This window comes from Tupaia chinensis, unplaced genomic scaffold (assembly GCF_000334495.1).
Source record: "Tupaia chinensis unplaced genomic scaffold, TupChi_1.0 Scaffold000133_1, whole genome shotgun sequence".
In the NCBI taxonomy this organism is placed as follows: domain Eukaryota; kingdom Metazoa; phylum Chordata; class Mammalia; order Scandentia; family Tupaiidae; genus Tupaia; species Tupaia belangeri.
The window spans coordinates 2,347,847-2,360,930 of record NW_006159602.1 but is presented as its reverse complement, the minus strand read 5'-3'; the positions used below and the strand labels follow the sequence as shown (position 1 = coordinate 2,360,930).

General features: G+C 36.5%; 1 protein-coding gene across 1 annotated transcript in view; it reads left to right on the top strand.

Annotated features, from left to right (window-relative positions):
* ARID4A (AT-rich interaction domain 4A) overlaps positions 1-13,084 on the top strand; it is a 103,692-nt gene that overhangs the window by 906 nt on the left and 89,702 nt on the right. Inside the window, exons 2-5 of the mRNA XM_006144838.3 lie at positions 335-391; positions 2,930-3,040; positions 5,988-6,053; positions 8,621-8,711. Of these exons, the coding sequence (XP_006144900.1) occupies positions 386-391; positions 2,930-3,040; positions 5,988-6,053; positions 8,621-8,711 (274 nt within the window). The 5' untranslated portion in view covers positions 335-385. The remainder of the gene's footprint in view (positions 1-334; positions 392-2,929; positions 3,041-5,987; positions 6,054-8,620; positions 8,712-13,084) is intronic.

The following is a 13,084-nucleotide window of genomic DNA, read 5'->3' as shown; positions in this document are numbered from 1 at the left end:
GAGGACCCGCGAAAGCTGGGACAGCGCCCTGCCTTTCCCAGAGCGATCTGTCCTGGAGCTCCGAGTTAAGCATTTTGGGTCAAAGTGGCCAGCGAGGCGCGGGAGCAGTGGGCCGCTGGTGAGCTCCGGGGCGGAACGGGCTGCCCTTTGGCGCGCGGGGGGCTTCTCGCCGCCCCCTCTGTTCCTGTGTCCCGGCTGCTCTCCGAGGGGGTCCTATCTCTTGACTGGTGAGGGTTCTGCCCCTCCCCGCTAGCATTTGTTTACTTTCTTTCTCTGGGTTGCTTCCCGCTGTTGACTGATTCTGTGCCTGTGTTTCCTCTGCCCCTTATTCTAGCGACAGTGAAGATAGGTCGTTGAGCTGGAACCCCACAGATCACCAATAAAAATGAAGGTAAGTGGAGTCAACTCTCCTCTGAACCTCGTGCCCGGGACATTGCCAGTCGTGAAGCTGGTACCGCGGAATGTCATTTTTTTTTTGCCACTGAAAATTGATTTCCCTACTAAGCAGCACATTCAGAAAACGAGGACGTGTTGAATGGGTGAGAAGTGATCTGTGTCTAAATGCAGTCAGTTCGGCCTCTCTGTGTAGTAGTTAGCACTTTGGAAAGGCTGGTGCAGCCTTTCAATTGTTGTCCATTGGTGTAGTATTTTTAAACACTTCCTGTGTTGGCAGCAACCTTTGCAGAAGTGAACCTTTTGTCTTGCTTTGGTTCTTTGGGGAATTTTTTTGGAAAAAAAAAATTTTTCCCCCAGTGTCAGTGTGATTTTCTAATAGACAGAATGTAGATTGGGTAAGAGAGATATTTTTTCTGGGGATAAAAAGAACTTTTGTGGCTAAAATATTTGAAGTTGAAGTAATGATGCTTAGTTTCTGTTCTTTACAATCTTTATGGCAAGTATTTTAAGACCTATTCATTCTTAAAAGTATATACATAATCTTTAAGTAAGTCATCTTGCAAATATCAGTACATGGATATTTAAAAGGGAAGGAGAGCCTCATGGTATTCTGGAGTATGTGACTATTGAATGTTTAAATCAGATATTTGTCTAAAGGAATCTTCTTCATAAATGTACTGACTCTGGAAGATACTTGATTCCTGTCATATTTACTGTATTATCTGAAATGCAACATTTTCCCAAACTTTTCTTGCTCGCTTCTTTTCTTGAAGTGACACATCTAATCTTCCTTGATATTACTTGGGAAAACTTATTGGAAAGTGAAAAATCATTTTCTGCTTAAAAATAGATCTCAAATACTTTGAGATCTATTACCTTTGCATTTAGCAGCATTGAATTGAACTTGTATGAATACATTTAATTTTTGAAAAAAGTAGACAAAATGACAGATTGAGATAGCAATCATCCTGTTACTGTCAAGATTAAAATGAATGGTGGAACAAAATTTCTCACAGCTTTCAGTGTATCGTTCTGATCATGGCCATTTGCTAAAAGTAGACATTTTTTAGTAAAGCTTTTTTTTTTTTTTTTAAATACCAAGATTAGTGAGGTAAATCAGATATGGCTACAAGTCTTGAGCCGTCAATTCTTACCTCATTCATCAACTGAATTCACACTTAAAAATTTCAAATGCACTTTTAGCCAATGAATTTTTCAAATAATGCTTTATCAAAAGCATTGACTTCATTTCTTACCTGTACAGTTATAACGCTGTACCCAAAAGGATGTTGCTTTTATGTAGCTATACATAAAAATATGTGTAATTAAATGAACATTTAATTATATATTGTTGGTGTTTTGTTTTCTGTTTTTGTTTCAATTTGCGAAAAGTAGCCATTTTTTAGGAAAGCTTTTTTTTTTTTTTTTAAATACCAAGATTAGTGAGGTAAATCAGATATGGCTACAAGTCTTGAGCCGTCAATTCTTACCTCATTCATCAACTGAATTCACACTTAAAAATTTCAAATGCACTTTTAGCCAATGAATTTTTCAAATAATGCTTTATCAAAAGCATTGACTTCATTTCTTACCTGTACAGTTATAACGCTGTACCCAAAAGGATGTTGCTTTTATGTAGCTATACATAAAAATATGTGTAATTAAATGAACATTTAATTATATATTGTTGGTGTTTTGTTTTCTGTTTTTGTTTTTATTTTGAGAGAGAAAGGAGAGGAAAAAGAGCTATTTTTTCGGCAAGGTTTCCCATGGCAATTCTCTGCCTAGCCTCTCAATTAGCTAGGATTACAGGTATGTACTTCCATACCTGACATTTCAGAGAGGTCTGGGATCTGAACCTGGACCTTCTACGTGGCCCCAGACTTGAGCAACAGTGCTCTACTGCTTGCACTGCTGCAGCTGGTCTTGTTAAGTGCTAAATTTAGTAGCATTTATTTCTTTTAACTTCGAAATAGAATTTTCAGAAGGCTATAAATAATTAACTTAAAATTTTGAGACATTAAATGTGAATATGCTTTTTCCCACATTTTCTTATTTTTCCATTTTTTATATAAGTTGTAGAATTCTTGAAGCAGTTTGTATCTGGAGAAAAAAAACGCCATATAATAGTTTCTTGTCTATGATTTCTAATTACAACTTTAAAACCTTTCATGGTGTCAGGATATCAATATGTAAAATGAAATGTTTTTAATAAAGTATTTGCTTTAGGGATTATTTTTCAGATTATCAGTGACATTAAGCAAGTAATTTTAATATTATTACTTTAAATGCAGAAACATTTAATGAGACTTAAGGGTGAAGTAGGGGTAAACAATCTTTTTTTAAATTTATTATCATCATAGTCTTGCTTATATTACCATTGAATTGCATATAACTTTACATTGCTTTTTCAAAAGGGAATACCATACATGTCAGTCAATACCGAGACATTATAATCCCCCCTTCATCATTCAGTATCTTTTCATTGGGGAAAAAACAATCTTAACATTCACAATTTATGTTTCTTCACCAGGCGGCGGATGAGCCTGCCTACCTGACAGTGGGAACTGATGTCAGTGCCAAGTACCGAGGTGCCTTCTGTGAGGCAAAGATTAAGACTGTGAAAAGGCTGGTAAAAGTTAAGGTAAGTTTTATTTATTACTTATTTTTTATGCAGCAGTTTCATTTACTCTGGATTGAAGTGAATTGGGGCAGGGAGAGACTAGAAATGAACATTTCATGTATTGAATCATTGCTATGCAAAAACTTGTTACTACACATCTTATAGGAAAAGAACATTCAGAACTGACAAATAGGGGCCCAGCAGGTAGCATGGTGGTTAAGACACTGAATTCTTACGTGGCAGACTACAGTTTGAGTCCAGACTGGGCAGCTTGAAAATCACAACAAATGAACAAACAGATAAATAAATAAATATATGTATGTTTAAAAAAAGAACTGAAAAATGAAGAACTCAAAAGAGACATTATTCCAAAATATTTCTGTTAAAATACCATGCGATCGATATGCTCTATCATTTTTTTTTTCTGTTTGTGGTAGAATACTAAATTAAGCTATAATCTTTTTTTCTTCTTTCATAATTTTTAGATAGAGACAATTTCAGGGTTAGGGAAAAAAATATGGCGGGAATTATTTTTTCAAGACAGTATTAGTGATTTAGGAGAGGCCAGCAGATGGCATGGTGGTTAAGGCACTGGATTCTCATATGGGCCACCACAGTTCAAGCCCCAGACCTGGTGGCTTGAAAATTATGCCAGATGTGTGTGCGTGTGCGCATGCGTGCCTAGGATCCCAAGAAAATGAAAGAGAAGGCATTGTGTGGTCATCTCCCTCAGGGGGTAATTTCTCACTTTGTCTCTCTTTCTTTCCAGCCAACATATGTATCCTATAGCAAAAAAACTAAAAAACCAAAGATTTAGGAATTTTTAGGATGTTTTTATGACATGATAAAAGTTAACACATTCCTGTACAATATTTGGAAATCCAGTTATGTACCACGTGATGCCAGTCAGTAAGGGACTGCATATATGACGCTGGTCTCACAGACTAATAGTCTGTGCCATGTGGGCTAGGAGTATAGTAGGCTATATTATCAAGGTTTATGTAGGCATAGTCTATGATGCTCATACAACTACAAAATCACCTAAGAATACATGATGCATGTCTCAGATTGAGACTCATTATTGACACTTGAGTGTGTAGAAAAGAACAGATTAATACACAGAGCTTACCTCTCTGCAGTACCATTATCACCACTTTTTGTGTTCCTTCTAGTCATTTTTTCTTTTTTATGTAGGTACAAAAGTAATCCATACTGATTATAAGCATTTTTAGCATTATAGAGTTATATAACGTAGTTCATGAGAGTCATCCTCGATACCACTCCAGAGAGACTGGATGTGGTATTCCAGATTTTGTACCTTGCCTGTCATGACATTATTGTCATTCATGTTGTCCTTTGATCATGCTATACTTGCAGATGGCAATTTGCTTTACTCTCTTAATAGCTGATATTTTCCTACTGGAATTAAGCTCCATGAAAAGAGGAAATGTCTAACTTTTTCTTTTTTCTTTAAAGACTTATTTAATTTTATTTATTATCATTATTATTTTCCAGTTTGATCAGAGATAGACAGACAGAAAGGGAAAGTGAGAAAGCAAGCCGCCAGGTTTGGGACTCGAACTGTGGTTGGTCATGTAGGAGTCCAGCGCCTTTAAACACCACTCCACCTGCCGGCCCCATATCTGACTTTTTCCATCCCCAAAATCTAGAGTAGTGTCTGATGCACAGTGCACATTCAAAATTTCTTGAATAAGAGGCCAGCTGGTGGTGTGGTATTTAAAGGCGCTGGATTCCCACATGGCTGACTGCAGTTCGAGTCCTGGATGTGGTGGCTTGTTTTTTCACTTTCCCTCTGTCTCTCTCTGGTCAAATTGGAAAATAATAATATAAATAAAGGTAAATAAGCTCGTTCTAAAAAAAAAAAAATTGTTGAATGAATGAATGAACTCAAGCAGTGATTCTCAGAGGGTGACCCCAGACCAGCAACATCAGCCTTACCTGGGAAGTCGTTCAAAATTCAAATTCTCAGTCTTCTATCCCAGACCTACTAAATCAGAAACTTTGGTTATAAGGTCCAGTAGTTGTGTTTTAACAAGCCCTTCAAATGTTTCTGACACGTGTTAAAGTTTGAGAATCACTGCATTAAAGGAATTTGATTTGCGTGGTAAATAAATAGATTTATCTGTGGTTATTATAAAATTTCTGTTTATGTTTTGATCTAATGAAACTTCAGGTATTTCTAGGATGTCACTTTTCATTCATTTCATCTTTATTTCATACAACCTTTTTCCATGTTATCTATATAGGTCTTGGTTGCTAAATATTTATTTGGGCTTCTTTGATAATTTTAGTTTTTGTTAGTATTGTGGCTGTTATTTAAAATCAATACAATGATTATTTTAGGAGGGCTTACCATATATATATATATTATCTGGAACTCAAATTTACTTATTCGGGTAATTGCTCTATTATGGATGGTTACTCTATATATTTGGGAGGAGGCACAGTAAAATCAAGCATTTGTTTATAACCGAATTCTGTGTCGTGATTATTGTTAAGATTTACTTTATGAAGTACTAAAAGCATTCTGGTTTTTATTTGCCTTTCATGTGCTCAATAATTTTGATACTATTGTTTGTGTACTTCGTAACAATCAGAACTTTTAACGATTTGGTAAAACGCAATAAAGGTAATTTAAGCTTTTACAGTAATCACTACAGAGGATTAATCGGTAGTTCACTTATTCTGTAACCGGTTATTAAGTTCAGGTAATATCCATTGATATTTGCTAACTGCTAGGATACAGTAATGAAAGATGGCATAAGTCCTGAAGAAGCTCATAGTTATTGAGACAGTAAATATAAATACAAGACAATGTAATAAGTACCATACTAGATATAACCACAAGGTGCTCAGAAAGCACAGATGAGCGGTGTTGTTACAGTGTTACTATAAATCTGTTGTTTTTAAAGTAGCATGCAAATTACTGTACAAAAATGTTTTTCAGGTACTCCTGAAACAGGATAACACTACACAGTTGGTGCAAGATGACCAAGTAAAGGGTCCTTTAAGAGTACGTATGTTGTACATACTAAAGTCTAAATTAGAGAATCATAGATCGATGTCAGAATATACTGAATTTTACATTTGTGCATATACTTAAAATTTTATGAGAATGTTAATCAGAAAACAAAAAATAAAAATGAGATGTTTGTGTAATAAACATAAATTATGATAATGCAGTGACTGTACCCTTAATTGAGAAATATTAAACATTTTACTGAGGATTATTTAACAGATATAAACATAAAGGAACATGTTAGGTTTTCACCCACCTGTTGTTTTGAAATTTAGATAGAATACTTTATTTTGTACATTGTTGCCATTTCTAAGGTGATGTTTTAGTCTGTTAAATTATGTACTAGTATCATAAGCCTGAATCTTCTGTTGTTTTAACTTACAGGGAAACTATATTCATTTCATAATTCAGTTTAATGAATACCTTATTATATTTTTTAAAGAATTATCTAATTTTGGGACCAGCAGGTAGTGTGGTGGTTAAGGTGCTGCTGCACACTCCCACATGGCCAACTGCAGTTTGAGTCCCAGACCCGGTGGCTTGCTTTCTCACTTTCTCTCTTTCTGTGTGATTCTCTTGGTCAAATAAAAATAAATGAATGAGTAAATAAAATAAATAGTTATTTAAGAAAAAAGAATTATTAAATTTTATTAATTATTATTATTTTTAGTTGACCAGAGAAAGCGAGAAAGCAAGCCACCAGGACCAGGACTTGAACTAAGGTTGGCCATGTGGGAGTTCAGCACCTTAACCACCACACCACCTGCCAGGCCCCACCCCCACCCCTCGTTATATTTTTCTATCAATTTCTGGCCATTTGTTTATGTAATAAATTTTTCTCTGTCAGTATCACTTTGGTTAATATCTGATATACAAAGGACTGGAAGCTGAAAGGTCAGTTTCAGAGTGGTCTGTCACTCTTTGTCTAGGTGAACCTTTATCCTAAAGATATCTTTTTTTAATAATTTTTAATTTTTTTTTCACTCATTTATTTTTTAATTTGACCAGAGAGAGACAGAGGGTGAGAGTGAGAGAGAGAGGTGTGAGAAAGCAAGTCACCAGATTCAGGACTCGAACTCTGGTCAGCCATGTGGGAGTGTTCAGTGCCTTAACCACCACACCACCTGCTGGTCCCCAAAAGATATCTTAAATACAAATATTGAATCCAATCTTCAGTATTTATTTATTTATCTTTGCTTCTTGTGTGCTTGCTAGAGGTGAGGCAGAGGAAGAGAGCACCCCCCAGTAAGGTGGTCATGCTGCAATCCCTTCTATTTCTCACCTCTCAGGGTTTTGAGCACATATATATATGTGCCCACTATATTTTCAAGCTGCTGGTTTGGCATTTGAATCATGGTCAGAATTGGACTGTAGTTGACCGAATGGGATCTGTCTCCCAGTGCTGGCCCTCCAATAGTAAATATTTCATGAAAAAAAATTGAAGCTATTTTGATTGGCGTATGGTTTTATGGTTCTCATATGTATTTTTCTTTTTGTTAATATTTAATTTTCTTAAGAGCAATGCAATATGGTAAAAAGAAACTATAATGTAGTTATTATTTATTGTTTATTAGATTTAAGAGATTGGGTTCTCATTCTTGACTGCAAGCTAATTTTAACTTTTTTTTTTTGAGAGGTTTTTGCTATAGGGCGCGTTTGCTCGCAGACAGACAGAGAGAGAGAGATAGAGACAGAAAGCGAGAAATCATCCCTTGGGAAGATGTTCACACTGCAATCCCTTGTACTCCATTCTCTCAGGATCTTGGGCACGCACGCACATGTGCCCGGCATGAGTTTTAAGCCACCGGGTCCGGGACGCGAACCGCAGTTGACTATGTGGGAGTCCAGCGACATAGCCATTACGCTAACTGCTGGTTCCCTTTAACTTTTTTTTTAACAGAGATTTTTTTGTTTTGTTTTGTTTGTTTGTTTGTTTTTGCTATGGGGCTTATGTACTTCCTGGAGCTGCAGAGAGACAAAAAACTAAGAAATCACCCCCCCCCCCCAGAAGAAGTGGGGATGATTTCCTCAGAGAAGGGATTTCTGTAGTCCCTTCTCCTCTATCCTCCTCTTGGGATTGTGGGTATGCATGCTCACGCGCCCTGTGTGAGTTTTAAGCTGCCAGGTCCAGGACTCAAACCGTGGTTGACTAGGTGGTAGTCCAGCGATGTAACCATTAGGCCACCTGCTGGTCTCTATTTTTAAAAAATTTCTTTATTTCTTTCATGTGAGAGGAAAAACAGACAGACAGAAAAAGGCAGACAGGGACCCCCAATAGGGTCTTCATGTCACCATCTGTCCTCCCCAGCCAGGATCATGGGCATACATGTGCATGCCTAGTGTGTACAGGGACACCTCCAGACACAAATCTGGGAGTTTTCCCAGACGGCTTCAGCATTACAGAGAATTACATTACCACTGCACTACTGCAGCTGGCCTGTTTTCTTTTTCTGAGCTGGGAGGTAGAATTAAGTATTCTTTTTCTTATTCAGATCATATAGTTGTTGTGAGTGATTTTGTTTGTTTAAATTTGGTAAGGAAATTTGGACTTAATGTTTTAGGTTGGAGCTATTGTTGAAACAAGGACATCTGATGGATCCTTTCAGGAAGCTATTATCAGCAAGTTGACAGATGCTAGTTGGTATACTGTAGGTAAGTAGTCAAGTAATTTAATACATGGACTTGGTGTGGAGGTTGCGTGTACCTCTATTTTGTGGATACACTGAATCATTGTGTTGGGAGAGAAATATGTATTACTTCCAGTCAATTTATTAGATATAGCTGGCTAAAATTTCAATGATTCCCTGCTGGTAACAAAAGTATCTGTCATAGTAATTTGGCCACTTGTGCAGTGTCATCCTCTTGAATGTACTTTTGTTTTAGGTTACTTTGAAATTTCTTTTAAGAAAGAGATTGTATGATTGTTTTTCTTCCATAAGAAAACTCAGTAAAGCAGTAGTAGAAATAAAGTGTTTTACTTTTTCTGTGATTAAAATTAAGGTTGCATAGTTGTACTCTTTTATTGTATTGCTTCCTGTTTCACAAAGGTAATGTAGATATTACTAAAAAATTTACAGACTGAAAAAAATTCTCACCAGAGTAGATTCAACCTTAGGTGATTGTACCTTAATTTTCAATGTTTGATATAGGGTGGGCTCTCTTGTTAACAGTGTTCAAGAAAGATTTGTACACTCTTGATGTGAGTGTATTCCTAACATTCTATGCATGAGCTTATACTTGATTTTAAAAAAACTTTAGTGAGAAGCAATGAGTATAATACATATAAATTAAAACCTAAAAGTAGTCTTTAAGTAGTTGCTGTCGTTAATTATGTTGTTAAGACTAACAATAGATAATGTTTCCAAATCTTCTCTCAGTACTTTCAGACTATCAATATATCATTCTGTGGCTAGTATCTAGTCTTTTGTTGTATACTGGACATCTATAGCATTGGTAATTTTTACATTATTTCTTGAAATAAGTGGTGTAATTATACTTGGTATGGTTTCCTTGCAGAAAGGAAAAGAAAGAGAACCTTGAGATATACTTTTTATTTACTTGGTTTGTTGCTTTGGCTAAATATTCTTCATCTCCAGTTGGTGCTCAAAGCACAGGATTTGGTTAAAATTGTACTTCTACAGTTTTTGTTCCTGTCTTGCTTTGTAGCTTCTATTGGTAGTAGCAATTTGCTGTATGTAACTACTCTTTTTAAAGTTTTTCTCTTTTTTTCTTATTGGACCTTCTAGAAATTGATTTTGGTCCACAATGGTGCTATTACTTTAAACTGCATATTTTTAGGAAGCTTAGTTGTGGCTATTGATATTTACTAGATACTCAGCTTAATTCTTCGATATTAAATAAATATGATTTTGTGATATTAACGCACTGATAAAATTACAGGAGTTGATATGTTCAGAATCATGGGAAATTATATGATGCATATTCAAATACTAATGTTATATCCCTATATGGTACTCATTATCAAGATTGCACTCATGGGCTATCCCTATAGTGCAGTGGTTAAGTGCTGCATAGAGGAAGCTGGATCCTGCATGGCCAACCAGGGTTCAAGTCCCAGCCTTGGTAGCTATAAAACATATCAGGCACGTGTACATGTCTAGGCTCCTGATAGGATGGAAAATTGAACGAAAAAGGATTGCAGCATTTTCAGGCCCTAAAGGGAAGTGGTTCTCTCGCTCCCTCTCCCCTAACCTCTTATAGGACCCTTTGGCATTAAAAAAAAAAAAAAAAAGGGATTGCATTCACATTACTTGGGAAGCTTTACTGATGCTTACTGATGCTCTGCAGAAGCAATACCTCTTAGGTTTTCACATTTTGGGTTTCTGCATCCCATAGTAATCATTCAATTATGAATAGTGATCTCTATCTTCTATGTGAGTGTCATTTTAGCATTTCTAAAAACTAGTCTCTACTGAACATTCTCTATGGTGATATTCTATATTGGGTAATTACAGATGACATTGTATAAATCTTGCTCACAGAAAGCATAGAACCTTCATTGCATATAACTGACATATCAAGCATTAATGTGCCTAAGAATCACTTGGTGTCTGCAAAAAATGAGGACCCCGAATATTTCCAGTTTAATGGGTCTAGGGATGGCAATACAACAATCATTTTATAAGCATGTCAATTGGTTCTTAGATAAACAGACCACACATGGAGAAACAGAGACTTGTTTGGGACAAAAATTCAAAAAAATGAAAGATTTTTTACATTTATATACATGAAAGAGAGCTATAAAAATTTGTGATTTTGAGAGGCACTGTTTATTTAAGTAGACTCAATATGGCACTCTGCTATAAAGACCACTTATGTACAGAAGGATGTGGACCACATGAAGAGTGATCAGAACATAATGAGTTTAATTGCTAGTTAGTTTTAAAAAATGCCAAAGGGAAATATGTGCTCTATTACAGGTCATGAACTCTCAGTATTTTTCTCGTGTTGAGTTCCTACTGCCCACTGGGTTCAATTGCTTCTTTTTTTGGAATTTTCTCAATTTCTAATTCCTAGCAGTTTGTTATATAGTTAAAAGATAAAGCTATACAAAGTATTAAGGACTTTCATGATCTTTTCTGATTTTATGAGATCCCTGAAATTATGTAGGATTATAAAAAATGAAACAAAAGAGGGGCCAGCCCTGACATAACAGTGAAGAAGTGCTTTGTGATCCTGTGCCCTCATGGGAGGGCTCAGGAGGCCTTGCTGTACATGCCGGGCATACATGCCTATGTTCTGGGCTGGCTAGGGTTGGGGGAGATTGTGACATAGGTTCTCTGTTGAGGGTACCCCTTTTTCTCTTTCCTTAAGCATGGGGAACAGGGACCAGCAGATGGCATAACGGTTACACTGCTGGACTCCCACGTGGCCTACTGCAGTTTGAATCCCAGACCTGCAGGTTTGAAACTTGAGAGCCGTGTGTGTGTATGTGCCCAAAATCCTGAGAGGAGAGCGAATGAGAAGGGATTGTGGCATGTCCATCCCCCCCAGGGAGTGATTTCTCACTTTCTCTCTCTCTCTCTCTCTCTCTCACTCTCTCTCTTTTTCTCTGGTGAGCGCACACACCCTATAGCAAAATTTCTCCCTAAAAATAAAATGGGTAGGGGTTCAAAAGAGGATACCTCATTGCTGGTTTGGATCAATAGGAGTTAGATCATTAGTGATCTCAATAGTGATCTCAAGTTAGTGTTAGAATCAGTGATATTAACTTAATATAAGTATTAATTTGGGGGCCAGTAGATGGTGTGGTGGTTAGGGAGTGGGAATTACCACATGACTGACTGTGGTTCGAGTTCTGGACGTGACAGCTTGCTCTCTCTCTCTCTCTCGTCTTTCTCTGACAAACTCATGTGGAAAAAAAATAATAATGAATAAAAAAAAATGAATAAAAAATCTAAGTATGAATTTCTCTTCTGTTATAGCTGAATAACCAATTTTAAAAGAGATTTTGGATCTAATAAGACTCAGGTTCTTTTGTTTGCCTTGTTTTTTAATACTTTGTCTTCTAATGTTGAATAATAAATAGATCTGGCTCATAGGGGTTTTTTGTCATTTGTTTTTTCAGCATTAGAAATATTTTCTCTTCAGGCTAGCCCGAAGTTCAGTGGTTAAGTACTATGCCTGGGCACCTCAACCCCACGTGACCCGTGCAGTTTGAACTCTAGCCCTGGTGCCTTGGGAAGTATGCCAGGCGTGTGTGCATGCATGCAAAAATAAAGAAACGGAGGAGAAAGGATTGTAGTGTGACCGTACCCTATTAGGGGATGCTTCCTCTCTCTCCCCCTCTCTCTAAGGAGCACACGTGCACTCTAGCAATAAAAAATAAATAAATAAAAATTTTAAAAAACCCCAACACTTTCTATCTTATCATTAAATAGTGCTCCCTACCATAGTTTATTCATTTGACAGTTCTTATCCTTACACTAAAGATAAGGAATCCGTAAGGTATGGAAGTGTGTTATCTGCCCAGTCATTCAAAAGGTTTCCAAACTTGGATCAGAATTTATATCTTCACTTGAATGTTGCCTTTAACTCCTGGTAAATGAAACTGTCAGTAAGACGTCCAAAAGTACTTTATTTTGCCTTTTTAAAATATGAAGATGATACATTGTATTTGGAAAAAAAGAAAATGTAAATGGAAGAATATGCCAGGAATAAATGTATACACATATATTTCAAGTTTAACACCAAAATCTATTTAGTTTTTTGTGTATTATTTTTTTAATTGTCAGAGGACAGTTACTTGCCAGAGAGAGACAGAGGTGAAGGAGAAAGCACGCCCCAGTGGAGCATAATCATGCTACAGTCTCTTCTCCTCCATTTCCCCATCCTGTTGGATGTTCAGGCACCTATACAAATGATCCTCACAGATTTTTCAAGCTGCCAGGACCAGGACTTGTACCACAGTCAGCCATGTGGGTATCCAGGTTCCTTAACCACAAGGCTAGTAGGCTGGTCTTATCTTAATATATATATATATATATATATATTTTAGAATTATT